Source organism: Corythoichthys intestinalis, chromosome 9, assembly GCF_030265065.1.
Source record: "Corythoichthys intestinalis isolate RoL2023-P3 chromosome 9, ASM3026506v1, whole genome shotgun sequence".
In the NCBI taxonomy this organism is placed as follows: domain Eukaryota; kingdom Metazoa; phylum Chordata; class Actinopteri; order Syngnathiformes; family Syngnathidae; genus Corythoichthys; species Corythoichthys intestinalis.
In genome coordinates, this window is record NC_080403.1 from 3,232,046 (window position 1) to 3,256,192 (window position 24,147).

Here is a 24,147-nt window from a genome sequence, read left to right on the forward strand (position 1 = left end):
GTTATTGAGAGGCCTTATGTTTATTGATAGGCTTGCTGTCCTATAATTAACAGGTTAAGAAAGTTGTTTCATGGACCAAGACCACAACATTCTCCTCTCCTGTAGCACCAAATGTTTTCTGATGACAAAGCACAATACGTGTTGGGTTTATGTTTTAGTTCAGTGCTCATTGTTCAGAAAACACCTCTTCAATGACATTGACTAATTGATTGTGATTGACTCAAATTCTATTTATTTGAAAAAAAAAAAAATATTGGCACTTTATTTGAAGTCGAGACTGTTCTTATCTTTGTTTTGTTCATTATAATAATGTTCATGTCATCATGAAAAATCTGGTTAGGTCAAAGGCAAATCTATGTTGAATCCACCACTAGTTTTTTTTAACCTCCAGGTGTTCAAAAACTCAGGTGAATATACATTTAAAATAAAAATTCTACATTTATTATCGGTTATAAATATCTGTATCGGCTTGGAGGAGCAGGAAGTTATCGGGATCGGTTTTTAAAAATTGATTTCGTGCATCCCTAGTGGGCACTACACCCCTACTGGAACAGAATTTAAGGCCCCTTTGTGCTAATACCACAAGTAAATTTTACTTCTTTGTATATCAATTCCTGGAAATGAAATGTTCTCGTGTCTTCTGTTGTGTAATGTTCACACAGTAATCTAAGGCCCATGAAAGATTTATGGAGCACAAAATTTGTCCAAGAAAAAAAAAGTCAGGAGCGAAACGGAAAAACTACTCCTACTGTCAAGGCAATGTCAAAAATCATAATCCAAAGTTGATCAATGACATATTAAATAGCCTGGTGTTTAGCACAGGTCGCCTTCCCTTCTTTCAGTTAGTTGTTTTGAATATTACCTTTCTTGGTTATCTTAAACAGGATTAAATAGTAAAATGTTGACTTTGTTGACATGTGATGTTCTCATGAACTCCACAGACCTTATCCAAAGTCCCTAGACAGACTGTTTGAGGGAAGGAGGGCGGTGGTTTATGCGGGTTTTGAAAAGCACCAATGCCAGCATTTTTTGTTGTTTTTAAAGAAGGTTCCACACCCTGCCAAGGAAGATTTCTCCTTAATTAGACAGAGCTCATTGAATTGGGAACAAGGCAGAGGTCTGTTGAGAAAGTGAATACCCACTGACGCATTTTGGGTAGCCAAAAGTGACTTCCCAGTGTCTCTCCATGGCAAAAAAGGCTTTCGTTTGTTCCACAATTGAATGGTAGTCTTAAAAAGAATTAAGACTATTTTTATATAGAAAACAAATGGCTAAAACTACTATTACCACAGGTAATATATTTTTTTAAATCCAAGTAGGTCGGCATGTGCATTTGATTGCATATGACTAAATTAGCTCCATTACTGTACCTGATGTGAAGGTTGCCTTCTTTAACAGCACACTATTAACGAGTAAACCAATAGTGCCTCTGTTGGTGGCAGACAAGTAGTGCAACCATTGCATGATTTATCATCAATGAACACTGCATAATCACAGAATTTGTAACCTTTAAGTCTGCTTACTTTTCCCCATACTTACCCAATGTGAATATACTGTTGACAGTCATAGCGGTACGCGTCTGTACGGTACTAGACACACTTCTGCTGATCAGTGGGTTGACGGAGAGTAATCAATCCATTTAAGCACTACAAATCACAATTTTGTTAAAAAAAAAAAAAAAAAAATCGGAAATTTGTTATTTTTTTCTAACATTCTTTAATTCCTTTCATGTGCAAAAATAGACAACACATCCTTTTTTTGACAGAGGTAACAGTTAAAGTCAGGTAGCACTCGCCAGCAGGCAACCTTGGCAACTTTTTTTTTTTTTTTAAATAAGATACTACCATTTTCAATGCTGGATTACACACAGTTAATTGTAAACCATTACCAGTGAACATACACTCTCACAAGATATATTTTTATATTGGCTAAACTAAAATAAGAAGTGCAAATAGCTCCAAAACTGAAAAAGCATCTCTTCAAAAGGTGCAAAAATAAATACTCAGTGTTTCAATGACTTAAGCCTTGGGCTACAGCAAAATAAACATTCCGTGATTTAAAAAATAAATAAATAAATAAATAAATAAATAAATAAAATAAATACACTTCAAAAAGTGTTTGTAATACTGCATTTGATGGTTCCTACTGTTTATTTGCCATAACTTTCCTAGTAGTGAGTTTGTCTTCCTTTTCCCGTAATGTTGGTAATTGGTTTAAGCGTGTACCCTCAAACGCCCCCTGGAGTAGAGAAGGACTAACTAAGTTTTTTTTTTTTTAACTCAAACGTATTACGGGACAAATACAATTACAATTACACTCTTGATATACAGGATTTGATTTCGACTTTACGACGCCGGAGTCTCGCCAATGTTTCAAGTCGCTGCTGCTTCTCCCCGGCGCAGACTCCTCTTGCGAATCCCATTCTGTTTTTTTGAGTTAAAAAGGCGGGTTTGCAATTAGAGAGGCGACGCTGGCGACCTGAGCAGCCATGATATCCCCCCTCCCTCGCCTCCCTACTCTTTCTACAGCAACTTTTTCTCTCAGCAAGGCGACTCACTCGCGAGTAAAGCCCAAAAGTCATTGAATATAATGGTATTTAACACGACGTACCTCACACTATCATATTTTTTACTTTATCTTTTTAATATGACGTGTTATACATGTTTGAGGATAGTTATTTTGAGATTTAGGGGGTAATTAGGGGTACTTAAAGAGTTAATTCCGACTTACGCGGACTTACGCAGGTTACATGTTCATAACCTGGGGACTACCAGTACAGTGATCCCTCGCTACTTCGCGCTTCAAACTTCGCGCTCTGACTCCATCACAGATTTTTTTTCAATTAAAAAAAAAAAAAAATACAGATAAGCTGTCCCGAGCCGATCGCGTAGTCTCACTCAACCTCCCTGCCTCCCTCCCTTCCCTCTTTATTTTTCGATCTTGCCACACAGTCCTGAAACCCGCAGCTTCAATGTGCCGCTTGCGTCAATCATCGTTTAACTTGTTAAACAGTTGCTGCAGCAACTCATTGTGTGTAAGTGAGCAGCTTCAGCGGATTTGAGTGGACTCACTCACTGAAGCATTTAATAAAGACAAGCATTTTTATACTTGTAACATGTTTAAAACTTTTTTTATTTATTACATTTGAAGTGCTTAAAAACATTGAAATATATATATATATATATATATATATATATATATATATATTTATATATGTATACGGCGGAAAACACTCAGGTGACTTGACGTTCCGCTCTGAGACCCCCAATTTAGCCAACTTCAAAATTGTCCGATATGCATGTGTGATACATCATTGAAAAGCTTACAATCTCATTTTTCTCGCGGAAGAAAAATTTTGAACAGCAGGACATTTAAAAAAAAAAAGGTTTTTAAACAGCAAAACCCTACCTGGAGGTGAGAGCACGCGAGAACAGAATTACAGAAGCCATGACTTTAAGGAGATATTACCGCGTACCTACCTTGTTTCGATCCCAAAACTCCATGTAGCATGTATCACCGAGTGTCACGACACAGCTGTGAATGGCCACAGCTGAATTTTGGGGGGATTTTATGCGTGAAACATAATAGTAATATAACAAGGGTCGCGAGGCAGTAATTGCAGACATCAAGGCATGGTCGAGATTTTCTTTTTCACATATTTACCCTTTTAAGCGTTTTTTTTTTTTTTTCTTCCAATTTTTCTATGTTTGGATCGATTATTTATCATCTAACATATCGGAGAAAATGCGACAGTAACAACAACAAAAAAATACAATTAAGCGATCGTTTATGAGGTAGATATCCGTGACTTTTTACAGACGCCATTTTTTTCATTGTGACATAATTTGTTTAAAAGTTTAAAATATGTCAATGAAAAATTTTTGAAAGTCTTTTTTTTTTTTTTTTTTTAAACGAAATATGAGACATCAATTAATGATTCTAAGGTAAAAAAAAAAAACCCAGACGTTTTGAATGATAAATACAATTACCTTCGTTTTATGGCTGGGTTGAAACAAAAGCGGTTGCGCGACGTCTGTAAACGGGGGTTTTCAGGGTAAAACGGACAAATTAAAAATAGTTCGGGGGCTTCAGGCACCATGACTCTGCTATGGCAGCATATAGACATGTTGTTCTATCAAACACAACAGTTCTTTTGGCTTAAATACAGCAGTTTATTTTAAAGAGGGTTGCAAGAGCAGAAACTGCTTTTTCAGTCTTGTCTGTGTTTTCCGCCATATATTTATATATTGGGGGGGGGGGTCTGAATAAATAAAAACACACACAAAATTTTAAAAACAAATTTTTTTGGGGGGGGGAGGCGCTACTTTGTGGCTTTTCACTTATCGAGGGATCACTGTATATCTCTTATCATGGCAGGAGAATTCAAAGTTGTGTGTTGTTTATGCCGTAGTTATGATAGAAGTAACATAAGAAATTATAAATCATAATCATGCTGTCATTCACAAATGTAAATGTAATTATTATAGTAATCATATTTAGTAGAGCATAAAAGATTGAGTGTCAGTCATTGAAGATTGCTACAGTAAGAGGACCAGGGACAGAACAATGAAAAATGATGACAATAAGCACTTGTACATTTTTATTGCGTAGATATTTTTTTTCACAGGTACAGATATTGTTAGGTATTGTTGTAACACCCAATATATGTCCACTGTAAATATTGTATTAATATTAGGGCTGTCAAACGATTAAAATTTTTAATCGAGTTAATTACAGCTTAAAAATTAATTGATCACAATTAATCGCAATTCAAACCATCTATAAAATATGCCATATTTTTCTGTAAATTATTGTTGGAATGGAAAGATAAGACACAAGATGGATATATACATTCAAAATACAGTACATAAGGACTATTTGTTTATTATAATAATAAATCAACAAGATGGCATTAACATTATTAACATTCTGTTAAACCGATCCATGGATGGAAAGACTTGTAGTTCTTAAAAGAAATATGTTAGTACAAGTTATAGAAATTATATATTAAAACCCCTCTTAATGTTTTCGTTTTAATAACATTTGTAAAATTTTCAATCAAAAAATAAACTAGTAGCCCGCCATTGTTGATGTCAATAATTACTTACACAATGCTCATGGGTGCTGAAGCCTATAAAATCAGTCGCACCCAAGCGCCAGCAGAGGGCGGCAAAACTCCATAAAACACAATTAACAAGCAGTTCACTGTACTATCATTTAAATCTGTCTGAGGGGGGGGGGAGCGCGTTAATTGCGTTAAATATTTTAACGTGATTAATTTAAAAAATTAACGCCCGTTAACGCGATAATTTTGACAGCCCTAATTAATATTAAGTGAATGCTGGCCAAACTGGATTCATGCTACAATTTCTGGGTTCCCACAGATGTGCACCATAAGTTCATTGTTACAATCAAACCTTTGTCTATTCTCAACCTCCATGTGTGACTCAGCCTGTGAACTAACATAACACAATGTTGTAATATGACACAGTCCACTGCCTAAAGCCACAAGTATGCTGCAGGGTATGGCTGCTGTGTTGCAGTTGATGAGTGATAGGAGGTGTCAATGCAGGGGAAAAGAGATGCCAATTTTAGCATGTAGCCACCATGAGGTCTACAATGTTATTTTTAGGTACAGTATAATTGTCGGCCAATGTCTCAGTGTATCATAAAGAATGGACTGCAGCTTGAAAGAAACTCACTGCCCCCAAAGCACCGCGGCTTTTCTTTTGTGTGAAACTTACCTCCAGTTTGACAAAAAAAATGTTGAACCAGACTAGATAAACCATACTGTACTTCCCACGCACAGACACACGCACGAATGCCATTAGAAATTCATTGCGAAAAGTGTTTAAATGTGAACTTAACTTAATCATTGCTACACTGCTTTTGACCTACACCCACTGTTCCAAAACACTGTGTTAGAGAGCATGTGATTTAAAAAAAAAAAAATTACTATTCTTTATTCAATTGAATTAAAACAAAAGGTTCTTAATCAGTATACTGTGCTTATGACAGAATACATGAGGTCCAACATTAAATTTAAGAGGGGTGTGCCTGCTCATAGACTTCACTATCAGTTGACGGGGCTCGGAGCTGATCCATAGGGGGCCTATTTCAAAAACCAAAAATTCAAATATTTTTAAAACCAAAGCCGCTAGCGTCCTAAAACCAAAACAGGCACCTCCTTTAGGGATATACTGTATGAGTCTCCATTTGCAGTGACATCAAAATATTCAAATTCATTCCCTAATAAAGTCCTGATTAATCATTTTTATATACAAGTATAACAAAACTTAAAATGGCTTTAAAATTCTCAAATTTTACGCTAGATTCACAAAAATGACCAAATGCAGAGATAATCACCTATATTTTCAGGATCAATAACAACTTTTTTTAATTTTTTTATTTAGTGCAAGTGTTCAACTTTTTCAACTGAATAAATCACTCAATTTTCACATCAGAAACTTAATACTCGCGGAAAGCATGTAGACTCTTCTTAGTTTTACTCAACAAAAGCAAAATTTGCATTTTTCAATATACAATCACAACTTGTTTAGGTTGAATTCCACTGTTACTATTGCCTCAGCATGGAGGCATGTCTTGCCGGCTATCTGGCCCTTGTCGCTTTTTAGATTGAAATGTTACATGACATAAAACACGTAAAATGTGCATTTTTTTTTTTTTTTTGTATGGACACAGAAATGTCTAAATTACTACTTTTTTGCCCAAAAAACAGGCAGTTGGCCAAAAATTACCCGATCATTTGATTGTAAAGTTACGCTATTGTGTATGGATACTACATTTTAAGTTGAAATTTTTTGTAAATAAATGCATACATCCTGGAATTTCTAGATATGAACATAGAACAGTCTAGATTCTTGGTTAAAAGCAACAAAAAAAAAGGGCTGTTATCATTCATTTTACGTAAATTGTAGGAAGTAATATTTGGTTAATTATTCTTGTTAATTGTGAATAATTTGTTTGGTCCTTTGAAACAAGTTGTTATTTGTTAATTTGGTTTCGTGGGACGGGCTTGTGACGTCACGTCGTACGATATAAATGTGCAGCGAGAGCTGTTTGGGCCAGTCAGTCGGCGTGAAGGCAGGAAGGAGGAAGCATAAGAGCCCAAACATTTTTTGACCTTTCTGTTTCTCTCTCCCTCTCTTTCTATCGATCTCTCAGTTGCTCTTTTGTTTACGTTTTTCATGTCAAGCGGTGGATTACTTTTTTGTTGGATTAAAGAACGAACGCATAACCAACGGCGTAATAGTTTTTCTTTGCCGCTGTCCAGCGGGCCAGTGAGGAAGACCGAAGAGGATAGCGTCGGGCTGAAGGGCTTTTTGCATTGCGGATCATACATAAATATAGGAGCCAAAATTACGATATAGTGTAAATCCAACGTGGTGGCCATCACAAAACAAAAGAGCTTTTTAAGTTAAAAGTTTTTGTAAACAAATGCGTACATCCCGGAATCTCTATAGATATGAACATAGAACAGTCTAGATTGTTGGTTGAAAGCAAAAAACAGGCAGTTATCTTTCATTTTACGTTCTTATTTCGAGCTAAAGTTACGCTAGTTTTTTCCATGGGTTTTTTTTCCCACAACGTTTCAAAGTGCATGCATGGGGCTATTTTATATAATAATTACCTTGAATCCTTGACCCAATTCACTCTTGAGGCATCCCTGCCTGCTTGTATACAGTAAAACCTTCGTCCTTTTTCCACCTAAATCCGGCGTTTGAACGCAGCGTGTGTTTGAGTTTACCACCGTGAAAGCCAAACGCTCTGCCTGGGTCGGCCCCCAATGGGAAGGCGTGGCGCAATGTTTGTGGGAGCTCTCATGTTAACTGATGGTGAAGTCTATGGCCTGCTCTTTTTTGGATCAACAGAGGTGCTATGACCTTTCTTGTGAACGGGCGAGTCATTTTATCATAATTGACTACTGACACAGTTCAAATAAAATAAATAAATGAAAAAAAGATCTCAAACTCACCATGACACTTTTTGTGATGACTATGGTTGTTGTGCACTTCAGACAAACTCTACATCGTTAGCAACATGTGCGGAAATGCTCGTTGCAGATTTTTTCCCCCAGGAAATATATATGTAGATGACAGTGAACAATTCCATCAATCAAATTTGTTGTTGAGTTGGGTAGGCTGACAACTGAAATGTCCTCGTGCAGACACTCATACGTTCAAAAACACTTTTACGTTTCTCCTTCACTGAGATAGCGGGGTGTGTCAAAGGCATTGTGTAATCAGATACAGGAGTATTAAGTAGACATTATTTCTGTCTCGTTGCCCTCAGGGGACCTGGCCTGGTAGTGACTGACTTACCTTTGTGTTCACAGATGGGAGGATGAGCTGTCCAAACGCCAGCAGCTGGAGTCTGCGGTAGAATCCCTGCACCAGGTTAGAAAAGAAATGTTTATAATACATGCATACAATTGCATTACATTAGGATTCTTGTGAAAAGTCACCATAATAGCATGGACTAGTACATTAAACAGAGCTTACCATAACACATACAGTGTAATGAAGATTTTAGGTCTAGGGCTGCAGCTATCGAATATTTTAGTAATCGAGTAATCGACGGAAAATTCTATCGATTAATCGAGAAATCGGATATAACAAATATATTTTTAGGTGAAGAGCAATTATAAATATACATGAGAAAACAAGACATTTCATCTAATATTGAACCATTTTCAGTCAATCAATGTCTTTATTTTCGATGTACATTGTTGAAAACAGCCAACAATTGCATCTCAGATGTAACTACAATAAAAAAAAGACTAATTCACTGCTTTCACTCAAAAAACTTTTAGATCTTATAAAAAAAAAAAATTATATATATTAGGGTGACCATATTTTGATTTCCAAAAAAGAGGACACTCAGCCCGGCCTCAAGATACTTGAATTTTACTCAAAGTTCACTCAAAGATGCCTATATCACTTTAATATATTTAAAGTGTGCCCCCTCACTCTGGATGGAAAAATGCAGTTTGAAAAAAAAAAAAAAAAAAAAAAAGTAGACCCATGGAAATGTAGTCCAGTCAATACACATACACACAGTAGGCTATGTGCCAACTAAAAGTTTTTATAAATTCCTATCACGACAATTGTCTTTGACGAATTGTTATTCCCATTCAATTGATATTCTCATTCAATGTTCTAGATTGCTCACAAACAATAAGCAAAATAAACTGACAAACTATTCAACCAGCATGTTTCCAAACTACCCTTCCCATAATGCCTAGTGTGGTTCAGGTTACTGATAGCTAGCTGAGGCAAAAATCAAATTTTGCTATAAAAGTTTACAATCATCGGCAGCGCAACGATGCGACACCAAACGGGATTTTACAGTCAAAGGTCCGACAGAAGTCAACAGTTGCCATGATATACGTATTTATCGTAAAAAACTTAACAACTGGGCAGGCGTTGTGGCCAAATCGTCAACCCAGTAGATGGCGGTAATGCCTCATGTCATGATAGGGGTAAATTGCAAACAAAAACAAGAAGAACTACTCCTTCCCTACCTACTACTTGGAGCCATGTCATCGCAGGCAGGCGCTGCCACCCAGCGGCCGGAGGGATTCTCTTTAAATTGGTCCCGTGAAAATTCATAAAAAACGGACATTTTTATGAATTTATAAAACCCGCCCAGACGACGAGGTTACTACGTGAAAGTAGGACTTGTCCGGGCAAAAGAGGACGTTTGGTCACCCTAATATATATATTTCTTACCTAAAAATGCCATTGCGCTTGATAACACACATGACTTAAAAGTTTGGATTTTTCCCCACGTGTTTCAATTGAATTTCTATTTGTGTCAAGCTATTTTTAAGTTCTAGTTAAGTTTTAAGTTAGTCTAAACTGTTAAGTCCTGATAGGATTTTGATTTTTCGCAGTGTTCAAAATAAATGTATGACACAGGCTGTATTGGAGCACATCAGGGACCAGTGCTACTTGGTGTTTTATCCAGCAATGACTACTGAGCTAAAATTGATAGTTAGCATTATTAAGTTGTTATTTTACACCCTCATCACTCCACAGCGCTATGGTATGTTAAAGCCTGTATGTAAGACACGTTAGCCACGCATCGACAGTGGTCATAATTAATAGAAACCTAGCCCTCCGCAGGGCTAACGTTACGTGAGCGAGTGACAGTAACGTTAATCTTATTTATTAGCGCTTAGCGCTCTTTATTAGCACTTAGCGCTCTACTGCTTTAAGATGGCGGCTGTTTACTAACGCCGCTGACTCTGTCATTTCGCATCTAGTTCAACATACATGTGATCTCTATTAGACGCATCAGACGCTACCTGCTACCACCGTAGCATCATGCGGGGTAGTTTATAGTAGTAGTCGTTTGTAGCGGCTATTGGTTGCAGTAAGTTTTTTTTTTTTTTTTTTTTGTATTGCTTCTTCCTCTACACATGTGACATCAGCGCGTTGTCCCTCATTAAAAGTAGTCCGAGCAAAATGTGATGCTTAGAGCTGTCAAAATTACAGTGAATAAAATTACTCGGATCAGTTTTTAAACTCGAGTTACTCGAGTATTCATTTCAGCTCTATTTAGGTCAGTTACTCACATTGTGGTGTACTGGAGTAAAATAAAAGCATTTAAAAACAATTACGCTACCACTTCATTGTTTATTAAGAATGATGCTACAATTAGGTCAATGCTAAAATTTTAGGTTGACAGTGAAAGTGAATTCACTTCACTTTGCTACCCAACACTACAAACCTGTAAGCTATTTCTTCCTGATGCCTCTCATCTAGCCTTTCACATGATGTATTCAATACTTCAAGCAATTTTATTTTTGGCAGCCCTTTTAATTTCCATTTTAGTCGTTTGGACGATAATACGTACTAGTCTTAGTCAGATTTGAGTCACCTCAAAACGTGTTTCTCTTCATCTAGTTTTTGTTGACGAAAGTCAAGACTAATTTTGTCTAGTTATAGTTTAGTTTACTAAAAATATTTTCATCTGTACAATGAAAACAAATTACTCCAAAAATAATTAAATAAATAAAGGTTTCCAACTATTTCAAATGAACATTGATGGAAGAGCACATATTGTAGCGTCTACAAGGATGATGCCAACTTTGTGATGATAATGCACACTCACAGCAGGAAAACCGTCCATTATTTTCAATTAATTATACCCACCTGGACGCCACAAACTGCATGTAGAAAAAAAAAAAAGAAAAAAGTCTTTCGAGAGTTCAAGAGGGCACTTGCCGTTAGCATTAGTGTAATGCGAATGCTATGCTAACGCTATGAGTTATATTTAGTATGTAATGATAACTCAGTACAGACCTTAAAGGCGAAAGCAACATTGCATATTCTCTCTGGCCAAGCTAAGAAAACTGCCATAATTTACGGACTATAAACTGCTACTTTTTTTCCTTAATTTTGAATCCTGTGGCTTATTTGTTGATTTATTTGGGTTCATAGGTAACAGGTACTACGCTCTATTTGACAGCGGAGTCATAAGACCATCATAGTTATGATATGACATTATCATGGTCATTACTGAATGCTTATGACAGCTGTCATTAAGTGTCATCCGGCAAATTATGTCACTAACTCCATTTATGTCCAGGTCATACATCATGCTGCAAAATTTGTTGGTAGTCTTCAGACTTCATAATGTCATGCATACAGTCAAGCAGTCCAGTGCCAGAGGTAGCAAAACAGCACCAAAACATCAGGGAACCTCCACCATGTTTGACTGTGGGGACAGTGTTCTTTTCTTTATAGGCCTCGTTTTTTTCCTGTAAACCCTTATGTTGATGCCTTTTCCCAAAAAGCTCTACTGTTGTCTCATCTGACCAGAGAACATTCTTCCCAAACATTTTTGGCTTTCTCAGGTACATTTTGGCAAACTCCAGCCTGGCTTTTTTATGTCTCTGGGTCAGAAGCGAGGTGTTGCTTGCTATCCTACCAAAGTCCTTTTCATTCAGACGCTGACAGATAGTACGGGTTGACACTGTTGTACCCTCGGACTGCAGGAAAGCTTGAACTTGTTTGGATGTTAGTCGAGGTTCTTTATCGGCCATCCGCACAATCTTTCGTTGAAATCCCTCGTAAATGTTTCTTTTCCGTCCACATCTCGGGAGGTAAGCCACAGTGCCATGGGTTTTATTTACACTTTTTGATGACACTGAGCATGGTAGACACCGGAACATTATGTCTTTGGAGATAGACTTGTAGCCTTGAGATTGCCCGTGCTTCCTCACAATTTTCCTTCTCAAGTCCTCAGACAGTTCTTTGGTCTTCTTTCTTTTCTCCATGCTTAATGTGGTACACACAAGGACACAGGAAGGAGGTTTAGTCAAGTTTAATCCATTTTAACTAGCTGCAAGTGTGATTTGGTCACTGTCACCACCTGTTATATGCCACAGGTAAGTAACAGGGGCTGTTAATTACACAAATTAGAGAAGCATCACATGATTTTTCAAAGGGTGCCAATACTTTTGTCCGGCCCATTTTTGGAGTTTTGTGTAAAATGATAATTATTTAATTTTTTTTCCATTCTCTTTTGTGTTTTTTCATTGCAAGCAAAATAAATGAATATATTACTACCAATGCATTTGTAATTGCAATAATTTTCTGGGAGAAATTAAGCATTATCTGACAGAATTGCAGGGGTGCCAATACTTTTGGCCAGCACTGTAGTATGTAGGCAGATGGTGATTGCTGACATCTGCAGCTGCGCCATCCGTCAGGTGCTGGCCCTGCAATGGGATGACAGACACACCCACATAGTTGCCTGGCCTGGGGCCTGACAGCAGTGATGGCCAAAAGAAGCTTCTTGACACAATGAAGCTTTCCAGCCACTTGGTTCAAAGCTTCATGGTGGTTCATTTGGTATTATGACAGTCGTATGATGCCGCTGTCAAATAAAGTGTTATCTTTTCTGTAAATATCCCATAATACAGTGAGGACAGCTGCGGTTTATAGTCCAGTGCGGCTTATCTATGAATAGATGTCGTTTTTGTGTCAAATCTGGTGGGTGGCGGCTTATAGTCAGGTGCGCCTTATAGTGTGAAAATTACAGTAATCTTTCAATGTGTGCATGTGTAGAAGCCTGGAGACTGGAGAGTAGAGCACGTCCCATGAGTGACACATCCAGACACTGCTATGATGCAGACTGCCTACACATAAAATGTCACAAATTGTGAACATGTGATGGAAATTGTGCATTTTCGTCTCGTTCTCATCTTTATCAGACGAAAACTGGCATTCATTTCGTTTAGTTTTCGTCCCCCAAAACACGTTTTTAGCTCGTTATCGTTTCCTCGTTGTCATTAAAAAAGTGTTCGTTGACGAAAACAACACTGACTTCAAGATTTCAAGATTATGAAGTTCTGCGGAATCTCAACCCACCCACCCAATTAATAGACACTGGAAATATATTCAATCAATCAATCCTCTGTGTTAAATTAACATGTTCTCTGCTCTGGTTTGCTGACATGTACAAAAAACATACTTGTTAGGTTCACTAAAGGATGTCATTGTAGGCTCGTAATGATTATTTACTTACACAATACTGTATGTGTTCCGTACATTTGGCTGTTAATGATTGCTAAGTCAGTTGGGATAGGCATCAGCTCACCAACAGCCAGAACAAGCAGTGTAGAAAATGTATAGTTAGAAATAAACAGAATATTTCATGTATGGTTCTATTCTCATAATTTATAGCATTGTGTTGCAGTTGCAGTTTCACTTGTTCATGAAATGCTAATTATTAGTTAGCTTCTAAATGCTAGTATCATGAATAACATTTTTTCATCCTGTTTTGATTTCTCCACGGTTAACTCAGCGTGCCAAAGAATCATCAGAGATTCAAGTGGACCTGAACGAGAAGGTAGAGAGACTGAAGGCGGAACTGGTGGTCTTCAAGAGCCTTATGAGCGATGTAAGTACCCACCATCTGATAGATCTATAACATTTTTTTATCCTTCCGAGACAGCTGTAAACAGGGAAACCCTTCTGTTGGTAGAAGAATGTGGTGGCAGAAATCCAAGAAATTTTTCATTGAAACAAGTGATGTAGATCTCCTAAGGACTTTTCCTATTCTGTGAATTCTTTATTGTTTCAAGCGAGCTGTGCCTCCCAGTGATTTGCTTGGTTCAAGTACCGGTATTGGTCACTCCTAGCCTGTGCTTGTGCAGGGATAAATACACTTAAAAGCTTTTGTTGTTCATCCTGTGTGCATTTGTAAACAAAATATTTACTTTTTTCTTTGTTTACCTCATCCCACATATTCAAAACCAGAGACGGGTAAGTGGTAATTAAGAAGTCAGTTGTGTTGTTGTAGAGGTCATGTGTGTACTGATTCTTAGACGTGGTCACAATCATTGGTGGTTTTTTGATATGCTTTTGACTAACTAATCCAGTATGCTTTGACTAACTAACCCAATTAAAACACTGTCTGAAATATGACGTGACCAACCAAATCTCTTCCACACCAATTAAGTTTGTTGTTGTTTGTGAAATTAAGCAAAACATAATGTAAAATCAAAGGATGTAAGGGCAACTTTGAAGGGATTTTATTGTCATTTTAAAATCAGTCTACTAAGTGTGTAACGGTACATGTATTTGTATCGAACCGTTTCGGTACGTGGTGCTCGGTTTGGAACAGAGGCGTACCGAGCGAGTTTCTGACGTAATGTAACCCTTACTTTTCGAGGCTGTGAGTCGATTGGGTTACAGTTTCTTTGTGTAGATTATATTTACTCCGTCTTGTGTAGTATAATGAAGACCAACACGGTAGGACAGTATATAACCCAGAAACATCAACGGCGCGACAACGTGGCCGCTGCGAGAACGCAGTGAAACGCGGGCGTTTAAGTCAATCAACCAGTGCACACCAGTCGCAGTGGGGCCGCGTGTTAGACGCATCCCAGAAGCGGCTCAACACGACGCACGCGAAAAGAACGGCAGAGTTTATAATTTGACGCGAGACGCGGCCCTCCTGCGTCAATACTACTAGCTAGGATCTGGCAGACCGGAAGTCACTCGTGTAAAAATACGGTGGATCCGGTCGATTTTCAAACTAATAGCAATCGTAACCCACTTTTTGAGTCCATCAGATCTCTTGAGTGGTAGATCGGGGCACAGTTGACATGTCTTTGTTGATTTACTGCTGTCTTCTCTGCTATAATAATACGGCCCCTTGTTCAATACAAAACCCTCCTACCACAACAAAACAAGTAGGAACTAACATTCACATAGGAACTAAAGTTATACAACATAAAATATACGATATAAATGAATACTACATCACATTTGTAAAATATAAACACATAATAAAATAAATAATAGCCCATTTAAATAAAATAAATTGAAATGAGCTAAAACACCTGTAATTAAATAATAAGAATACACAGATCCTGCTTACACAATTAAATTTATTAATTTCTGTGTGGCGCTTTAACTTGAGAAAATCCACAAGTAAAGCTTTTGAAAACCGTTCATAAGAAAAAAAAAAAAGATTCATTGAGGCATTTCATTTGTAAAATACATGTTAAAATCTTTGTCATTGGGATTGCTTTTCTCTTTAGCACAGGATTTTTTCCTCGTTCTTTCAGAAAGAAAGCTGACCAATACGCGGGGTCGGAAAGGCAAATTGTTGTTGGATTGTTATCTTTAAATACCCGCTACTTTTTGAACAGAACTCTAGCTTTGTATAGGCTAATGTTCCTATTGTTGAAAGCACAGAAATGTGTAATAAACAACTAGCACATTATATTTTGCATTTTGTTTTCTTACTGTACCGAAAATGAACCGAACCGTGACCTCAAAACCGAGGTACGTACCGAAACGAGATTTTTGTGTACCGTTACACCCCTACAATCTACGAATAATTATATTAAGATTTTCAAGTTATTTAAAAAAAAAAAAAAAAAAAAGGTACCTCACAACTTTTTGATTAAGTTGGTAAGGAAGATAATGAATAATGAATAAATGAATAAATCAAAGGATGTAAGAGCCATTTTGAAATTCTTTCGTTGTAATTTTCAAACCTACTATATAAAATCTATCAATCAAACTGCTGCATCAGTTTTTGTTTAAGGTGGTAAGGCAAGTACCTGAAATGGATAAGTCTTTGAATTGACATCTGTAATTGACACAAGTAATCTGCAGTGTTTCATTTAAAATTTGAATTTTTCTAAAGTTATGTGAGCAAGCAGAAAAGTAAACTTTTTTAAAATCTTTATTAACAGACTATACAGTAGATATTAGAGGAGTGTTTTAAAAAATCGATTCTGATATATATCGCAATTTTTTTTTTTAGTGCTGGATGAGGTTTCAGGAATAAATTGATACAAATGTACTTATATCCATTTTGATTTGTTTATTTCTAAAGTAATATACATCTATCCCGAATAATCGTCTTCAAGTGTAGTATCGGGATTAATCGGGATCGAATCAAATCGTGACCTGTGAATTGTGAGATAAATAGTATCGCCAGATATGAGGCAATACACATCCCGAGCCTAAAAGATATATTTTACATATATTTTGATTATAATATCAGGCCAAAATGTTAAAATCCAAGAAAATTAGGCAAAAATGGATATTAATTGAAATGGAAATGGTTATTTCTGGGCAAACATATCTACCCAGAAAAGTTGTCTACCATTTCAGAATATAATTGTGTAGGCAAGAGCTTGAGATATGTTGTTTTTGATGTATTGCATTAATCCTGGTGCTTTGGAAGTGGACAAATTGCATTAATGTTGACATTAAATAGGCGGTGGCACTCACTGATATATCCCTCTCCTGTCAAATGTAGCAACTTGTCTTTTTAATCAAACTTTACTATCTCGGATATTTTAGCCAAACAGCACTGAAATCTGGAATTTTCCAATCCATGTCACCACAGCAAGTATGATATAGCCATTTTTATTTTTAAGGCAGATATTTTCCAAAATTTTGTAGACCAGTGTTATCATCAAAGTTTGACAACATGCAACATAGGCAAATCATTTTGATGGTTGAGCATCACATACTTTGTCTACCTCGTAAACTTCCCTGTGTAAATGCATGATCATCTCAGTGAGTTGACATACATTACCACGTGACCTATGGTTGTTTAAAAAAAAAAAAAAAAAAAAAAAGCTTTGGCACCATCCTGTGGCATCTTAGGAAAACAACAAGAACAAAAGATTGCTAGTTGCATCGAAGAGAAAAACACAAATTAGGCGAATCGTCAAGTTTATTCTATAGGCAGAGTCACACACTGCATACTAGTATTTCAACCGAAAGCTCACAACATCTTCATTTGTAAATATACTGTACATTTAAGAACAATCAAATATATTGTATGGCATGGACAAATTATCATAGCTACTGATTAAATTAATATACCTCGAATACAGACTTGGAAAGATTTTTCAACTTGGTCAAAGGAAAATTTAAGTGGTTCTATCCATTCTAGCTGAAATTTCCAAACAAAATGATACCACCCTTGCAAAAATGGATCAATTCGCTTCAGAGTTTTTCAAATTTTAGTTTTGCATAGAATGCTCCTTGATTACTATGGACAAAAGAAAACATTTTTAGCCGATTTTCATAATTCAAATGCAATATCTTAACTCAGGGCAATTATACTGTATATGGTGGAAAACACAAACAAGGCTGAACAAGCAGTTTCTACTCTTGCATCCCTCTTCAAAATAATTTGCTGTATTTTAATCCAAAAGAACTGTTGTGTTTCATAGAACAATATGTGTATATGCCCCCAGGCTATTTTTCATTTGTCTGTTTTACCCTGGAGACCCCCGTTTACAGACACTGCGCAACCGCTTTTGTTTTAACCCAGCCTTAAAAAGAAGGTAATTGTATTTATTATTCGAAATGTCTATAATTTTTAGCTTCAAATCATTAATTGAAGTCTAGTATTTAGTTAAAAAAAAAACGACTTGAAAAATCATTCACTTGCATATTTTAAACTTTTAAACAAATTACGTCACAGTGTCTGTAAATATATCATGGATATCTACCTCATAACAAACGCTTAATTGTATTTTTTTGTTTGTTTGTTTGTTACTGTTGCATTCCCCAGATATTTTAGATGATAATCGATCCAAACAAAGAAAAATTGAGAAAAAACAAACAAACATATAAAAGGGTAAATATACGAAAAAAAATCTCGACCACTCCACTTTTGTCGTGACTTCTGCGTCGCGACCTTTGATTTATTACTGTATTTCACCCATAAAATCCCCACAAAGTCCAGCTGTGGCCATTCACAGCTGTGTCTTGACACTCGGTGATACACGCTACACAGAGTTTTTGGATCGAAACAAGATAAGTGTGCTATAATATCTCGTTAAAACCATCGTGTCTTTAATGATGCTCGCTTATGAGAGACATCACAATCACGTCTAACCGTCTAACCATACCTGAAGCAGTAAGAAGGTGGCAGACCAGCTCAATGTTTTACTGATTTATTTAATTTATAAAATTTAGTTCATGTTGCGTCTACTGTACATTGTACATTATTGGGATGGACCCAAATTATGCAATGATGTTTTTAACATTTTTAACAGGGTGCCTCACAAATTGAAATAACATGTCCGTGTTCAAGGATGCAATTTAAATAAAATAATTTAAAAACACAATATTTAGGTAAGACCTTTCGATAGATTCATAGGAAAGAAAACAGGACAAAGTTAAAGTATGGGATTTCCTTCACAACATACTCGCAAAATTCCTAGAATTCCCCTCTTACAAAGCAATGAAAACGCATCGTTTTCCAAAGGGAATTTACAGTAATTCACCACACCTCTCATTAACAGGCGCACCTGAGAAAATTAGCACAATTAGCTGCCTATGTCTTTTCCCTCATTTGAATCATCCTGCATTGACTGGAGTTCACAGAATGTTTCCATCTTCATGTAGCAAATGTCTGACCTGGACTCGAAAATTCAAGAGAAAGCCCGGCGCGTAGACATGGACATCTGCAGACGAATTGACATCACAGCCAAACTGTGCGACGTGGCGCAGCAGCGCAACTCAGAGGACATGTCCAAGATGTTCAGCACCAGGTCGTTGCCAGAGAAGGTGGGTATCCCGAAAAAAACAAAAAGCATGGTTGAAAACAAAACCAGGCAAAAAGGCAGGATGTGAAATATTGATCACTTATGTTCTCTATTCAGGTTAACACAGTGTATAGAGATGTTTATCCCTTATCGTATGTCTATTTAGCAGGGTGCCTCAGCGGCCTGCAAACGGAAAGAGCGTAAGGCAGTGTCCGACGAGGACGTATCCGAGATGGATGCGAACCCCAGCCCTCTGGAAGAAGACACGCTCAACATTACAGACGAGATGAAGCGCATGCTAAACCAGCTGTAAGTTACTTTCACACCACCACACCCCTGATTACCCTCTGCACCAGAAGATTTTGTGATACACGCAGCAGCTCTGGACTATAGTCACTTAACTCTCTCTAGTGTTTCCATAGAGTATTGCACTTTCTAAATTTGTTAAGTTAGTAAAACTGCTAACCTGTGCAGGATTTAATTGAATTAAATTGAATTAAATCCAAATGACTGTTATAGGGGGCAGTAGGGTAAGATGAGCCACTTTTTACTCACATATATTGCCCTGCACATAAGGAAAGATAAACAGGGACAGGATTACAACATTTTCTATTACTTTACAATAGGGGTCGGGAACCTTTTTGACCACAAGAGCCAAAACAACCAACATATTTTAAAATTTGATGCCATGAGAGCCATACAGTGTACAGTCCCTGACAAAAGTCTTGTCGCTTATCATATTTTAAAATTTGATGCCATGAGAGCCATACAGTGTACAGTCCCTGACAAAAGTCTTGTCGCTTATCCATTTTGTAGAAACAATTGCTAATAACCTGACTTTTAATTATTCAAATGGTTTCAGAAATGGCTCATATGAAAGCTAAGACCCTCCCAAATGATGTTGAATGTACAAAAATATATTTGTTTCACTGAAAAAAAGATTAATAATTTGACCTTTATGTCTTCATTAAATGATAAAAGGAAAAAATATCAACAAATCTTAGTTGCCGCTTACATTCCTAACCATAAAAAGGGACAAACTCTGCAGCAGGATGGTGCTCCATCGCATACTTCAATCTCTACCTCAAACTTCCTCAAGGCAAAGAAGATCAAGATCCTCCAGGACTGGCCAGCCCAGTCACCAGACATGAACATCATTGAGCATGGCTGGGTTAGGATGAAAGGACGAAACCCAAGAATGTTGATGAACTCTGGGAGGCATGCAAGACTGCTTTCTTTGATGTTTCTGATGACTTCACCAATAAATTGTATGAATCCTTGCCAAAGCCCATGGAAGTCATACAAAATAATAAATTTGGATCTCACAGCACCACTACTTAATTCACTTATGTTATGTAACATTTTTATGTATTTGAAGTACATTTTTTGTTCAATTTTTACACTACTTTCTGTAGGCGACAAAACTTTTGTCTTGCCAAAATTTGACCTTTATGTCTTCATTAAATGATAAATCTTTTTTCAGTGAAACAAATATATTTTTGTACATTAAACATTATTTGGGAAGGTCTTAGCTTTCATATGAGCCATTTCTGAAACCAATTGAATAATTAAAAGTCAGGTTATGAGCAATTGTTTCTACAAAATGAATAAGCAACAAGACTTTTGTCAGGGACTGTGTGTACGTGTATATACAGTGCTAGCCAAAAACACAAACACTTGCATTTACGCGTTAAAAAAATTGTGCCATGCTACACGTACTGATTAGCAACAGGCTAGCAGCAAATACAGTATTTGTAGTAAATAATATTAAAGATCATCATAATTACAATCATCATCGTAATAACAATATCAAAGGCAACAAATCGTTTCATGCACAAGATTTTAGCTTTAGAATTTTAAGCACCGGACACATGAAAATGCAGGGATGGGAAGAACATACCTTCCATAGCACAGTGGCAACATGGCTACAAAAACACCCGGTCTTTGTGGTGGAACGAGCTTGGTTCCATATATGCCTTCATGAACATGTTGTCCTCTCCTGTCGTTATGATGGCAGATGGATGCGGTATTTCCAAATTGTCTTTTTTAAAGGGAACCACGGATAAAAAGACATGTAGTTCGTAAAAGATAAATGTTAGTACGAGTAATAATAATTTGATATTAAAACTCCTCTTAATGTTGTTTTAATACATTTTGTAAAATTTAAAATAAAAAAATAAACTAGAAGCTCGCCATTGTTGTTGATGTCGCAGGGCGGTGACGTCACAGAGCCACGCTGCCATACTTTCACACTACAGTCACTCTAACTATGTAAGGTAGTGATTTAAATAAACAAGGTGTCAATGGCGAGTTTTACATTAATAAGACATAAAGCCAATGAGTGCGTTTTGTCCCTTGACTGACGCTGTAGCTCCCTGTTTTTTTTTTTTTAGGCTGAGTCTATTGTGATTCACGTTCATTTGAGTGTTGTCTTCACAAGACTCCTGAAAATGGCTCCCAGCGTCATAGTTTGTGTATTGAGACTAAATTCGCCATCCAGTGTATTTCTTGAGCTGAAGGAGTTGCTAAAATGTTTAAATATAGTTTGACCAAATTCTGAGTAAGTTTTATGTGTATTTTGCGCATCTATTTTGATTGTGGATGCCAGTTCTCTTTGCATTGTTGTTAATTGTGTGAGAATTGGGCCTCAGTAATACAGATAGAAGCACTTTTCTTCTTGGTGACATTTTTTTGAGAGATATGAATACCGTATTGGCCCGAATATAAGACGGCTCTGATTATAGGACGACCCCCTCTTTTTCAAGACTCAAGTTTGAAAAAAGACTTTTTGAACACCAAATTAATTTTTATACAGAAATTACAGTACATCTGAAACAAATGATTATAACAACATATTTGAGAGAAAAAGCATGTTATTCTGCCTCATTCAAATCTTAATATCTGAACATTTAAATATGTAAACTAAAGTGCAATCACATTCCTAAATGAATGGCTTCTGGTTTTTGAAATGGAAATAAACCAATATATTGTGATAAAACTACAAAATTGCCATAACTGCATTAACCATCAAAGTGAAGTCTAACTGTAACTGTAGTCTTGAAACAAATCTGAATAAGGAAAAACACTACAATAAAATAATGCAAACTGGTTAAACTTGAGAGTAGCTGAGATCTGTCATGACAGAACATCGCTTCAATGATATCTGGCGCCATCTAGCGTCGTGAATGGGTATAATGCCTAAACTGCGAATATAAGACGACCCCCACTTTTTCTGTCTTATTTCAATACAAAAAACACCGTCTTGTAATCGGGCCAATATGGTAATAGTTTTGTAGTATTTTCACTATATGATACTTATGTGTATTGTGAAAGAGTTGCTGAAGCTTATGCCGATAAACGGCGCAGTGCGAGCTACGAATCTGAATGCCTGTGTCCACTTTCCTTTCTCCCACTGTGGATTAAAGAAACTACAGCATCAGTCAAGGGAAAAACGCACTCATTGGCTGGATCCCTAATTAATGTAAAACTCTCCATTGACACCTTGTGGCGTATTTAAATCACTACCTTACATAATTAATGAGTAACACGTTTTTTTTTTTTTTTTTTTTTTTAAGAGTGACTAGTGGAATTCTGGCAGCGTGGCCCTGTGACGTCACCGCCCGGCGATGTCAACAACAATGCCGACCTACTAGTTAAAATAATTTTACAAATTGTATAAAAACGAAAACATCAAGAGGGGTTTCAATATCAAATTATAATAACTTGTACTAACATTTATCTTTTAAGAACTACAAGTCTTTCTATCCCTGGATCCCTTTAAAGATCATCATAATTACAATCATCATCGTAATAACAATGTCAAAGGCAACAAGTCGTTTCATGCGCAAGATTTTAGCTTTAGTATTTTTTGAGCACCGGACACACGAAAATGCAGGGATGGGAAGAACATACCGCAACATGACTACGAAAACACCCGGTCTTTGTGGTAGCACGAGCTTGGTTCCACAACTGCCTTCATGAGCATGTTGTCCTCCTGTCGTCATAATGACAGATGGATGCAGCATTTGCAAATTGTCTTTTTTAAGGGATTTTGATGAGTAATGTTACTCCAGCTCCACTGTTGTTTTTGGTGGAAAAATTCTAAGACGGAAGTTGCTTGCAGACATAAGGAAGTAAAGTGGAAGTACCTCGGAACCTTGTCTATGGTGGAGTCATGTGATTATTTTCGCAACGTCTCATCGGTGAAATTGGTTGAACCACTGTCTGCGTCTCTGGCAACAAAAAAGAAGGCTAATCTAATATGTAGAATAAAGAGGAAAAATGTACTAGTGTAGCCCAAAGTAGCAGTACTGTTTCTTCTTCACAAATCTACTCAGGTAAAAAGTATGTCTTTGTAAAACTACTTAGAAGTATATTTTTCTCAAAAAGTTACTAAAGTAAATGTAATGCTTAACTACCCATCTCGACATTATATAAAATGTATTGATGGATATGTCGGTATACAACATGATGCGTGAATTAATAGTGGAGAAGTACTCAGGTGTTGCCCACACTTTTGAGCGGTACAGGGCACCAAGGATTTAAACATGACACTAGAATTAGATGGACTTCATGAATCAAAGCTGCACAAAGTGCAACGGTATCCCTGTTGAAGATTATTTTGAGCAATATTGACCAGTCATGTGATGCGCTTTGTTTGATTGAAGACTGTTGTGGGCTAAATCGATACTAAAAATGGCTGTCTGTGCTGACTTGTCTTTTCTAACACTGACTTTATCACTAACATAATGTATGTTTCTTTGCATGTCATCTTTGCTTAACCTTGCATCACTAGTTTTCTCTCCCCTCCTTTTCCTCTCTTTCTTCACCCTATGTAGACACTGTTCAGATAACCCCTCTGTTGCCAGGCGTGAGACATTCGACCTGGACGACGACTGCGATAGTCTAACGTGGGAGGAGAACGAGGAGACGCTGCTGCTGTGGGAGGACTTCGCCAACTATAACGTGCCATGCGGCATTATGACGACGACGGCGCCGCCCTGCGCCAACACAGTCCCGGGCGACGGGGGCAGCGATGGCACAGAACCAGTGGGTCCACTCATTGTCTGGGAATATAG

At 37.0% G+C, this 24,147-nt stretch overlaps 1 protein-coding gene across 4 annotated transcripts in view; it reads left to right on the forward strand.

Annotated features, from left to right (window-relative positions):
* The window catches only part of iffo2b (intermediate filament family orphan 2b), an 83,469-nt gene that overhangs the window by 51,257 nt on the left and 8,065 nt on the right, over nt 1–24,147 (forward strand). The window contains exons 2-6 of one of the 4 annotated variants that reach the window (XM_057845092.1): nt 8,357–8,417; nt 13,840–13,935; nt 18,930–19,091; nt 19,236–19,378; nt 23,908–24,118. In XM_057845092.1, coding sequence (XP_057701075.1) covers nt 8,357–8,417; nt 13,840–13,935; nt 18,930–19,091; nt 19,236–19,378; nt 23,908–24,118 — 673 coding nt within the window. The remainder of the gene's footprint in view (nt 1–8,356; nt 8,418–13,839; nt 13,936–18,929; nt 19,092–19,235; nt 19,379–23,907; nt 24,119–24,147) is intronic. The other 3 variants (XM_057845094.1, XM_057845093.1, XM_057845095.1) reach the window with 3 other exon arrangements.